Genomic DNA, 12,524 nt, shown 5'->3' with positions numbered 1-12,524 from the left:
AGATGACTGATGACACAAAAATTCATTTGAAGAAAAAAAAAAAAAAAGAAAGTCTAGTGAACATGGCCTGTAAAATGCATAACTGAAGAGCTATGAGATGTGTTTCACCGTAATGAAGAAAGGTAAATACAATCAATCTAAAAAGTATACTGCTCAAAAAACACTTGTGTGATTGATCCTTGAATATTCCTTGAATATGTGGCATCTGTATCGCTTTAATATGTGGTATCTGTACCATTTAGGACTAACAGGGGAAACTGAATACATACAACAGAGCTAGTGTATGCTTTAAGATAGAAGCAAAATATGCTATGAAAGTCTACTTGCAATGTTTCCAGAACCAGTTTTAAATCAGGAATCTTATAATATACAACAACCCCCATACTTATCATCAAATACGGATTGCTACGCCAAGATTAGGCTACTATACATGAAGGTAGTATCTGTTCCAAAAAGAACAGATACCATTGATGACCGTGCAGCTTCTCTAGAATGAAATAACAATTAAATCAACACCGTAGCTGCAAACAGGCTTTGATATAAATCATTGGGGACATGCTGAAAATGTGTGCCCCGACCGGGACTAACCTGGGATCTCCTGCTTACATGGCAGACGCTCTATCCATCTGAGCCACCAAGGGCACAGAGGATAGTGCGCCTGCAAGGACTTATCCCTTGCACGCTCCTCGGGAGGCCCACATTCCCAACATGTCCACACCACTACATTCATAGTGTGCCTAATAGGTGTTTGCCCATAACACTCATTACTCGTGGCATATTAATATTCCATGTCCCATACGAGTTGGGGCATAGCGTGTGCATTCGCACAAGAAGGTCAATAGCCGGATAGCCATATTTTAACTATATATGAAGGTAGTATCTGTTCCCGAAAGAACAGATACCATTGATGAGCGTGCAGCTTCTCTAGAATGAAATGATAATTAAATTGATGCCCTAGTTGCAAACAGGTGTTGATATACATCATTGGGGACATGTTGAAAATGTGTGCCCCGACCGGGACTCGAACCCGGGATCTCCTGCTTACATGGCTACCCGTCCATTGACCTTCTTGTGCGAACGTATACGCTATGCCCCACACTCGTACTGAACTTGGTAAATTAATCTGCCATGAGTAACAAGTGTTACGGGCAAACATCTATTAGGCGCACTCTGAATGTAGTGGTGTGGACATGTTGGGAATGTGGGTCTCATGGGGAGCGTGAAAGGGATAAGTCCCTGCACGCGCACTATCCTCTCTGCCCTCAGTGGCTCAGATGGATAGAGCATTTGCCAGGTAATCAGGAGATCCTGGGTTCGAGTCCCGGTCGGGGCACACATTTTCAACATGTCCCCAATGATGTATATGAACACCTGTTTGCAGCTAGGGTGTCGATTTAATAATCATTTCATTTAAGATTAGACTAATTACAGCGTGCACACAGCAGTCATTCTTCCCACGCTCCATTCGCAAGTGGAAAAGGAAGATCCCTAATAAATGGTACAATGAGAAATACCCTCTGTCATGCACTTCACAGTGGTTTGCTGAGCATAGATGAACATGTAGAAGAAGAAAACTGTTACAACTGAATTCCCATTACAATTAACTTTATGAGAGCCTACTAACTGTTCTCTAACTGGACCTACGAGGTGCATTCAAGTTCTAAGGCCTCCGATTTTTTTTTCTCCGGACTGGAAAGAGATAGAAACATGTGCATTGTTTTAAAATGAGACCGCATTCATTGTCAATACGTCCCAGAGATGGCAGCACTGTACGGCAGATGGAATTTTACCGCCAGCGGCGAGAATGAGAACTATTTTAAATACTTAAAATGGCGACGTTTTCCTTACTTGAGCAGCGTGCAATCATTCGTTTTCTCAATTTGCGTGGTGTGAAACCAATTGAAATTCATCGACAGTTAAAGGAGACATGTGGTGATGGAGTTATGGATGTGTCGAAAGTGCGTTCCTGGGTGCGACAGTTTAATGAATGCAGAACATCGTGTGACAACAAACTGAAACAACCTCGGGCTCGCACAAGCCAGTCTGATGACATGATCGAGAAAGTGGAGAGAATTGTTTTGGGGGATCGCCGAATGACTGCTGAACAGATCGCCTCCAGAGTTGGCATTTCTGTGGGTTCTGTGCACACAATCCTGCATGACGACATGAAAATGCGAAAAGTGTCATCCAGGTGGGTGCCATGAAAGCTGACAGACGACCACATGGCTGCCCGTGTGGCATGTTGCCAAGCAATGTTGACGCGCAACGACAGCATGAATGGGACTTTCTTTTCGTCGGTTGTGACAATGGGTGAGACGTGGATGCTATTTTTCAATCCAGAAACAAAGCACCAGTCAGCTCAATGGAAGCACACAGATTCACCGCCACCAAAAAAGTTTCGGGTAACCGCCAGTGCTGAAAAAATGATGGTGTCCATGTTCTGGGACAGCGAGGGCGTAATCCTTACCCATTGCGTTCCAAAGGGCACTACGGTAACAGGTGCATCCTACAAAAATGTTTTGAAGAACAAATTCCTTCCTGCACTGCAACAAAAACGTCCGGGAAGGGCTGCGCGTGTGCTGTTTCACCAAGACAACGCACCCGCACATGGAGCTAACGTTACGCAACAGTTTCTTCGTGATAACAACTTTGAAGTGATCCCTCATGTTCCCTACTCACCTGACCTGGCTCCTACTGACTTTTGGCTTTTTCTGACAATGAAAGACACTCTCCGTGGCCGCACATTCACCAGCCATGCTGCTATTGCCTCAGCGATTTTCAAGTAGTCAAAACAGACTCCTAAAGAAGCCTTCGCCGCTGTCATGGAATCCTGGCGTCAGCGTTGTGAAAATGTGTACGTCTGCAGGGCGATTACGTCGAGAAGTAACGCCAGTTTCATCGATTTCGGGTGAGTAGTTAATTAGAAAAGAAAAACTGGAAGCCTTAGAACTTGAATGCACCTCGTATTTTGGTGATTTTTAAGTATCCACTTTTCATCTATCTGCAAATTATTTTTATTAAATTAGCTACAGAGCATAATTAGAAATAGAGTTATAATGGGAACTGAGGCTTAATACCCAACGGCATCAACAATGAATAGTTTATAAGAGTTTAAAAACTAACTCTTTCTCCTGAAGCAGTGATCAAAAATTTATAAACATACAGAAATTACCTTATGCAGCATAAACAACTCCTCTGGAGTTAGTTCTGAGACTTTTCCCTTCAAAGACAACAACAGAATCTTTATTGTTGAAGCGTTTTTTTGTGACCATTGTGGAAGACTGAGAAATACAGCAGCCTTAAGAATTGTCCTTGTCCCCTGAGCTGTCATTTCTCCTCTTGACACCAGTCCCTCTGCTATATCCTTGTATAATTTTATAAAAGACCAGTTCAGCAGAGCATGTGCATTTTTCATGCACACTGTTATTAAGTGGAAGTCTTGTATATTTTCACATCTATCTGGGGAAAAAGTAATTGTTCTAATTTATCAAAGGAGTTGGAAAAATACAGCACAATATATACAACTTTACGTTACTATAAGCTTTTGTTCTACTGGAAGAACTCCACATTAACCACACATTACACTTTCTTAACATTAATGGCAGGATGTTTTCATTCTGTGATTACTATGGGTATATAACACAACTGATAAATGTAAAAAGAATAATGAAGCTTTACCAAAAGTAGCATTATTTCTCTTTGAATGTTAACGAATTTCTGCTGGATGCAATCCAATTGCGCATCACAAGCATAAAAATCTAATAATAGTATTGAACCAGAACGCTACCGTAACCGATGTTTGCTATAGTAGCAATAGGCCTGTTTCAGCTTTATGACCATTTTCAGGTTATCTGCTGGCAAATACACATTGTTAACAGTTGTAAAATGATAACTAATAAATATTTTGTTTGATTGTGTTAGTACTTATATCCATATTGCATCACGCTACTCTCGCTGTCTTACGTTCTTATTGCTGCATAAGGATCTTCAATTGCATCGTAATTTTATTTGTTAATCATTTAATGTAAGTTTTACATCTGACTGCTGTTGTTAAAAAATGTCAGCTTAGGCTTTTAATTGATGGTATGTACTGTTGTAGTTCTGACAGCTACAACTGACAACTAATCCAGCAGTCCTGTAGAGTTATAATTTGTTTGATTATCTGTCTATTTACCGTAATGATCTACGGCATGGTAGTATAATCTTTTTATGTTGGATTAGTTGTCAACTGTAGCTGTCAAAACTGCAACAGTTTATACCATTCATAAAGGACCTATGCTGACATTTCTCAATCATAAGTGAAAATTAAATTAAACAACTAACAAATAAAATTAGGCTGCAATTGAAGATTCTTATGCAGCAATAAAGATTATAAGACAGAGAGAGTGCCATGATGCAATACGGATGTAAGTACCAACACACAACCAACTCCAACACTCTGTGCCGTATTGAGGTCACACATCACAACACTATTACATCAAGGGTCAAAGCAGAAAGGTTTAATCGGATGCTTCCATTGACCCTTATAATCTACAGCAATTAAATAAGATCAATTACAGCAGCATTCAGGTTCAGTACCATTATTAAGATGTCATTACAAGACGTTTACCATGTTGTGAGCCTCAGAGAAAATAAAATAAATAGGTAAAAACCCAAATCTACAAATTTGAGCTACCACACGACACTTTCTTATCAATCTCTGAAACTCAGATATAATAAAATTTTAGTTAAATTATTATGACTGCTATTAATGATAATGCCAAAGACTAGCAGGAAAAGCAGTACCGGTACACACATTCATGTACAAACAACATGACTATTGCAGCTTCCATTGTAATCCCATCTTTTCAATGTCTCTCTGTCATTAATGAACATTCAAAGGGCATAAATAATTTTGGTCTCACTTCCTGTGTATTATATTATTACTTCAAACATGCATATCATCAAGCAATAAAACACAGAGTTTGCATGAAATACTACAGCCTGTGGTGCAACAGTAACAGACTACAGATTATTAGTGCTTATACATCACCACGCTTGAACTTGGTATTTAAAAAAAAAAAAATAATAATAATAATAATAGTAATAATAATAATAACTCAGTAAATTACAAAACTCTAGGAGCTCTAATTTTGCTGGTGTGCAGATGGGAAAGAGCTGGTTCTCTTGTTTCTGGGCTCATGTGAAACTACTGATGTTCTTTCACTTATTTACAATCAATACCTGAGGTCATAATTAAGTTGAAAATGCCATCTTTGTTGACAAAGTTTCCAGCCTACCAATCCCAGTCACCTCTGTGCGCTGTCTCATAAACCTAGTCATATATGCCATGATTCCTATTGCATTGCAGCTCATGGAACTCCAAATTCTGTGAGAACTGTTAAGCAACCGGTAAGTTACTTGGTAGTATCAGTGACGTGTTGTTTGTGCTGCAGGTATTAGATCTCCATTGCCATAGTTTTTCGGCCAAAATACTACATAGCAAATGGAAACATAATTCTGCAAATTCCTAAGCATGTGCCATCTTTCGTGTTTCTGAATAGGTTGATTGCTTCCAATGGGCATGTCACATGCTTGTTATTTCTTAAGTATGCATCAGACAGTAGGCCATTGGCTTTGAATTTTATTCTTACTCTCTTCACATATTAGCTTCACACATAAGTTCCCTTCCAATTTGAAATCTGGTATATCCAGTTTTGTGAAATGCCACATGTTCTGCACCCCAAAGTATATAGACCACATGTTTTCATGATGGACAATGACAGGTGAACCATATTACCTCACTTAATAATGACATATAAGAATTTTACCTGTTCTTTCTCTCTCTAATTCCATAACAAACTGGACACTGAGATGGCATGAATGGAAATATTGCAATAACTTACTTAGTTTTTGTATTCCAAGTGGTTATATGGCAAACATGCCATTCAGGTAGCAGGAAAAAGAAAACATGTTTGTTTATATATTGATGCCTGCAAGGCTTCTTCCTGCAAATGTTCCATAAACAAGTTTGCCAACAATGACTAAAATATGCTACCCCTTTAGTTCTTTCAAAATAATACAGAATAAGTAAGTCAGCAAACACCTGAACAGGGCCATCAAGCTTCCCACAAATAACAGTTTCTTCAATGGGCCACTGGTGTGGCTGTGTTTTCTTCCAACTAATATGCAACAAACACCCACCAGGAGTGTCTGAGCACCACATCGCCACTGATTTAAAATGCTCACTGCACAAGAGTTGCTATAAGCTACTGGAGAAGCCTGTAGGTACTGTTCGTGATGTAGCTGGGTTCTGAGAGTAGGTACTTGCCTGCTTACTCTTCAGTTTGCCTATGTAAACACTTTCTGAACTGTCCATACCATGTAGCTAGTTTAACCCTGCTGGTTAAAAGATGCCATCTAAGTTATTGCACCTTCCAGTTTGCGGATATACATCAGTTTTGTGACCAAAGGTTGTTGTTGACTTCTGGTCTGTTACCATTCATTGAAAATCAACACCCAGCATTTGCTGTTACTTAATGGAGTTCACTACAGACCTGACCGCTTGCAGTATAATGCAGCAGAGAATTTTAGTGTCATCAGAGAGTGCTAGAGAATCAAGTTTATTTTTTAAACACATGCCAATATTTATGCTTTTAGTTTCAATCTGCCATTTTTAAGCTTTTTTTCCTAGAACGTAATTGACAAGTGATTGGGGCCACTCATTCCTTTAGCCAATGCAAGCCGTTATTTGAAAATGTTACTTTAGATGTTGATTTCGGTAGTTTGGCTGATCCCCTTGTCTTTTTATCAATTAGAAATTCCTCTGACATGTAACACAACGGTCACAGCTTTCTTGCCACATAAGATCACAGTGTGAGTGCAACATTTCAGAAAGGCTACTCTCTTTTTTCCCATCTTCAGCTGAAGTCACTTTACTAGAAGATGGGAAGCGATAGTAGCCTTTCCAAAATGTCATGCTCAAGTTGTGATCTTATACACCAAGAAACCCATCAAGATTTTATCGCACTGACATGCTGTGAAAACTTTCACAGGCACACATTATACAATGTTTGTTTGTTGATGGATTTATAAGCCTATGCCAACTTTCTGGACACTACAATTTGAATTTGTGTTTGACACTTGGTGTTAAGATCTAGAACTTGTTCTACACATAAGCTCCTCTTTTGGATCTTGCCTGTTATTATCTACGTAAAAAGACAGTATTTTTGTTTATCTAAGCTATTAAGTGAAGCCTTGATATGAATTTTATAGTGAATAGGAAGGAAAATAATTCTTTTGTACTTGTTTAGGGTAGATTTCTGCCGTTTCTTATGAGGCAGGTCGGTTAATGTTCATTCCCATTCTTTGGAGATGTTTGGCAACGTTTCCTCAGCAGATTTGTGTAAGTTTATCACCAGCTCATTGACTCAGTACCCTATACTGGATACAGTAAAATAACTGCTTTAAACATAGGAACAGCTGTAAAGTTGATTGACATCTACCAAATGATATATACATTAAATAACAAAACAGGTATTAGCAGCAAATAGAAGGAAAAAATCCCTATATAACAACCTCTTGACTTACCTAGTGCACTGTAAATGAGTGGAATAACTTCTTTTAGAATCATGCATGTCCAAATACTATTTGGTATATAAACTGCCACTGTAAACCTGGATAAGGCAGTAAGTGGGAAATGTGTTGATAATGACTCAATGAGTGAAGCACAATATGCCACTAAATTTTGCATAACTGGATGTGTCAAGTGTACGTCCATCTTTCTTAAATACAGTAATGTACATGTTGCAGCATCAGGTGTCATTTGAAGATAAGTTCTATTTACAAGCTCTATCAAATGTTTAAAATCTTCATGATTACTGACAACATTAATATAATGTCTCAGTGAGTCTGATGTGCCTACTGCTGGGGTATAAAACTTGGCCTCGTCTTCTTCTTTGGCATACACCCTGTAAAATATTTTCTGCAGATCCCACAGCACTAACACAGCTTGGCTCACATGTTGGGAAGTAAGTTGAAGCTCTGTGGGTCTAATAATCTTAAATACTTCCTGTACTGACATACAGGTCTTCAATTTGAGCAACAGAGGGTCTTCAGAATCTGGATACAAGAAGTTTCTCAAAGATTCACTCATTTCCTTAAGTTTTTCATAGTCTGGATCATCATCCTGTTCACTAAATTCATCTGATTCGCTGTCATCACTGTCTGCAGAATGTGCTAAATATCTAAGAGAAACATTCTTGCTCATAACTTCAACTGCAGTCTGATTGTTACCCCTGTGAATTCGGCAATGTGGTGATTTTACAGTGCTCAGAACGGCACATATTCTCATACATCTCTCATGGAGCAAATTATATGTCAGGCGTATGTTTTTTTCCATTATTGTTGAACCAAACCTCTGCCATGCACACATCATACAAATCTCTTAAGTGATACATGTGAATAACAATATATAGTTCGTTCCCTCCTCTCCTCTCCTCTCTGTTAGTGTTGTATCTTAGATCTACAATTATCTGAGCGCAGCGAATCCCTCAAATAACACTGGTTAGTCTTCTCCTTACAAGTAACATCCTAGTCGATTTCGAACAACAGTCAAGCGAATGTCATCACTGAAACGCAGCTTTGTTTACTTTTCACCTTCACCATGTTTGGAACACCACGAGCACACCACACTTCCCCCAATAACTGTTTACATCGGTCTCTTCATGCTATAATATCTTTGCATGTGTACAGGTGATTGTGTAATATCTGCAAAGATGTGTTTACTGAAGAGCTCTTCCGTGATTCTTTCAGCTTGAATTTCCTTGGTGACAACTTATGTTCGGTGAGCGGTTTCCGTAAACAGCTTGTTACTTATTATTCGCGTGGGCAGCTACGCTGTGTTTTGTTAATTTGGTGGAGTGGTTGGCTACTACACGGTGAGATGAGGAACGTAGAGATAAAAGCTAAAGTCAGGAACCTCGCAGAACTCATCTCGAGGGCAGAACAGCTTAGTAACTCCAAAGGCGAAGTTATAAAACAGGAAGATACGTTTTATAATGTGCCTCGAGGAAGACTGAAACTTAGAAAATTTGAGGTATTTCGCTAAGCGGTAAGTTACCGTTCACTTATTACTTTCGAGAAAAATAATTCATTTTTTGTGTTGTTTGCGTTGTAGGATGGAACATCACAGTTAATATGTTACGAGAGAGCAGATACTGAAGGACCTAAAGTATGTGAGTTCACGAGAGCTGATTTTCCACCTGGTTCGAACCCAGGACCAGTATTGGCTCAAGCATTGGGAATTAAAGGAACTGTAAAGAAAACTCGAAGGCTCTACCTTGTGGGTAACACAAGAATACATATTGATGAAGTCTTTGGCTTAGGAAAATTTATGGAGTTGGAGGTTGGTTTTTTAATGTGTTAAGTATATAATGCTTCATTTGACAGAAGTTTGTAGCATTAAAGTACTTTTAATGAGCTTTCAACTGCCATGTATCATGTTGAGAGACATAAGGAAACAAATAGTTGTGAAGACTTCATTTAACAAAGAAAGCAATCAAATACAGCAATCATTTTTCAGGTATCAGAGCAGGTTTATTGAAAAACTATTAATTGTGTCTGTTCACTGTACAGGTTGTTCTTACCGAAGACCAGCGCATGGAAGAAGGTCAAGCAGTGGCTGAAGATATTAGGAGGAAATTAGGAGTTGAAGAAACTGATCTCTTATCTGGTGCATATATGGATATGTTGTTGAGACGTTGATATTCTGTGTTGTTTTAAGAGGATCAGGAGCTAATTGTAACCCCATGCAAAGTTTGATAGATTAACAATAGTGATATGAATGTCGAGAGGTTTGTGGCTTACAGGAACACTGATCTCATTGCTGTTTTGTTAAAGGCCTTAATTGTATTTGTAAGCATGAATCATTGTTGGAAGTTTTGTAAGCAGTGAAGCATTTAATGTGTGAAATAAAGGTTATTCTATGTAAATGATGATATTCAGTACTCTTATTCCCACAAAATTATCTAAACTTTTGTGTACTAGGTCTGTCTGTCTCCAAAATTTCGCTTTCCTTAGACAACAAGGCAGATGAAAATAATTTGAGAGACTGTTTTTCATGGCAAGTAATTTTGTTGCAGTAAATTTGTGACATGGAGATATTTTGGGAAGAAAAACAGAAAATGTATGCTTGTGAAACATACTATCATTGTGTACAGCAAGAGCAAAATGTGTTGAAAAGTACTACAGACTCTAGGGAATGTCCGAATAATTTTTTGTTCCCTCCTTTAGTGAGAAAAACCACGAATAGAAAAAAATCTGGTGCTTCAGTTGTAATTTGTCCTTAATATAAATATGTTTAATGTGTGTATATAAAAAGAAAACTCACCCCACTGCCATTGTCGGTACTAGGTGTGCACATTTCTTATGATCGAGTTACCCAACTGGTATGCTATGAAATTTAGATAGAGGGTGAAAATTGTTGGGAAAACAGATTGAAATATATTGAACAAAGTAAATGAGTATTTTGAATGTAAGTGCCATGAAGATCGAAGAAGAATTTGTGGTGTTTCAGAAGACTGATTTGGTGGAGGAGGGGATATTGAAGTGTGCAACTAAACTTTATGATTGAAATTTGTGAAAAAAATAACATTTATGCTTCAGATAATAAGTAAACAAAAGTTTCTAGTATATCAGAGAACAGCTGCTTTTTTCAAAGTAGAGCCTTGTTTCCTACTTTAACAACTTGTTTCTAAACAGCTTTCCTGTTAATATAGTAAGTAAAATTATTTGAGTGAGCACAAATAGTTGGTAGCAGGAGTTATCAGTGCAGCCTTTAGTTCTCTCTTTGCTAATCTATACATTAATTCGCTCTGCATTGCTGACGGTTCACCCTCATAGTTCAATTTATGCAATGTGGAAATGAATGTCACTTAGATCATACGTAAACACAAATAGTATATAGCAATACAGTTATGAGTAATTACATGATATTGGTTTGTCAGCTTCTTCTCATTGCTTGAGGTATGCATTGACTTGTTCCATATTCGCAGTGGAATCTAAGAACATGATAAATGAAAGAATTTAATCTTTTTGACTAATCTAGTACTGCACTTATTTTTAACTCATAAATACAGAACTTAAATGATGTGCTAATTTAAACCATAGGTCCCCCCTTCCTCTCCTTGCATTTGATGAATTTCTGGGCAATACTTATTTTATTTCTTTACTTATTGTCCTTACACCTTTCAGTTTTACAGTATCATACAAGTCGGATACATTACAGAAAAAAGTATATTCAAAGTAAGATAGGATTAGGCATGAATAAGGCAGGGAGCTGTTTAGTTTGCTGTCAGTAGGTATGCAAGTTGCTCAACATTTGAACACTTCACAGTAGAATAAATACAGGCATATGTTTAATTTTTGATGTATGTTGCTTGTACGAAAACTACATGGAATGGGTGTGCCATTTTTTTCTTAACAATGTTATGAAGTTGTATAGACCTGGCAGCCATATGAAACCACATGCATTATAATCTAAAATTTATTGCCCAGAGAACACACGGAGCGATAGATGGCCATATGAAAATTTCTTCTGCTCAAATTTGATTGGGGGGGAGGAGGTGTTCAACTGAAGTTTTCAGTTCAATCTGTCTGCTGTGACAAGTGACCTTACAGTGTGGTAGTGTGTGACAGTTTTACGGTGTGGATTATGTGAAATAGGTTATGCTTGCAGACAGAAAGTTGGAGTATGTGATGTCACACTCTGGTGTGAAATATTTGTCCCTAGATTGTGTTCGGGTGGTGTTAGTGATTCATTGGACTTGTGGAGGGCTGTTTGTGAGAATAATGTTGGAAGAGTTTCAAGCAAGTCATTTTTATGTTGGCAGTTATGGGCAATAGATTCATTTTTAAGTTTAGAATTAGTAGTAAAATGTGTTTATTGCTGATTTAATTCTATGTTCAGTTTGTTGTTATAGATGTTTTGAAACTGACTTCATATCTAGCTGTGGGGAATGAAAGCATAGCCTGTTTAACAGCAGACTCCAGGTTACAATTCCCATCTTTGGCTTTAAAAAAGAAAGCTCATATGTTTTGTGATGTAGTGGCATTAATAGCACACCTGTATTTAGCTGTGGTCTTTAACTTCACCCTTTCCTTTATGTGTGATAGAACATTTTCCAATACATAGTGTGCAATAAACATGTTTATTGTTAGTGTCATTATGCAGTATCAAAAATTGGTATATCTATTGCAAGGTAACATTAAACGCAGACTTTCTTTTGCATATTGGTAAATGATCAGACTAAGAAGGAATTGAGAAATGATGAAGAACATGTAGATGAGTTACTTTACTTCCAAAAACATCATTAACACTTTGCTCCTATTGTGCTGCCAAATCACAAACAGTAAGTGAGAAGTTGTGGTAGTAATGGCAGTCACATCTGACCATTGACTTCCGTGCTTGCTCGGAGGGTGTATAGTAAGCCTACATTTATTGTGCTGTATAATAACATGAGGCAGGGCAGCAAATGTGCATATGA

At 38.0% G+C, this 12,524-nt stretch overlaps 2 protein-coding genes across 4 annotated transcripts in view; one reads left to right on the top strand and one right to left on the bottom strand.

Annotated features, from left to right (window-relative positions):
* Nucleotides 1-8,717, bottom strand: part of LOC124805014 (FAST kinase domain-containing protein 1, mitochondrial) — a 41,901-nt gene extending 33,184 nt beyond the window's left edge. For all 3 annotated transcript variants that reach the window (XR_007017390.1, XM_047265419.1, XM_047265420.1), the window contains exons 1-2: nucleotides 7,570-8,717; nucleotides 3,173-3,459 (exon numbers count right to left, since the gene is read on the bottom strand). Coding sequence is in view for 2 of the 3 variants with exons in the window: in XM_047265419.1 (XP_047121375.1) it covers nucleotides 3,173-3,459; nucleotides 7,570-8,416 (1,134 nt within the window). In the remaining variant the exon portion in view is untranslated. The remainder of the gene's footprint in view (nucleotides 1-3,172; nucleotides 3,460-7,569) is intronic.
* Nucleotides 8,718-8,766: 49 nt separating this feature from the next.
* Nucleotides 8,767-9,971, top strand: LOC124805015. The gene is made up of 3 exons (XM_047265421.1): nucleotides 8,767-9,076; nucleotides 9,158-9,385; nucleotides 9,616-9,971. Exons 1-3 carry the CDS (start codon nucleotides 8,924-8,926, stop codon nucleotides 9,742-9,744), a joined length of 510 nt encoding a protein of 169 aa, XP_047121377.1. The 5' UTR covers nucleotides 8,767-8,923; the 3' UTR covers nucleotides 9,745-9,971.
* The last annotated feature ends 2,553 nt before the right edge of the window (nucleotides 9,972-12,524 follow it).

This window comes from Schistocerca piceifrons, chromosome 7 (assembly GCF_021461385.2).
Source record: "Schistocerca piceifrons isolate TAMUIC-IGC-003096 chromosome 7, iqSchPice1.1, whole genome shotgun sequence".
In the NCBI taxonomy this organism is placed as follows: Eukaryota; Metazoa; Arthropoda; class Insecta; order Orthoptera; family Acrididae; genus Schistocerca; species Schistocerca piceifrons.
The sequence above is the reverse complement of the archived record's forward strand: the minus strand, read 5'-3'. Positions and strand labels throughout refer to the sequence as shown.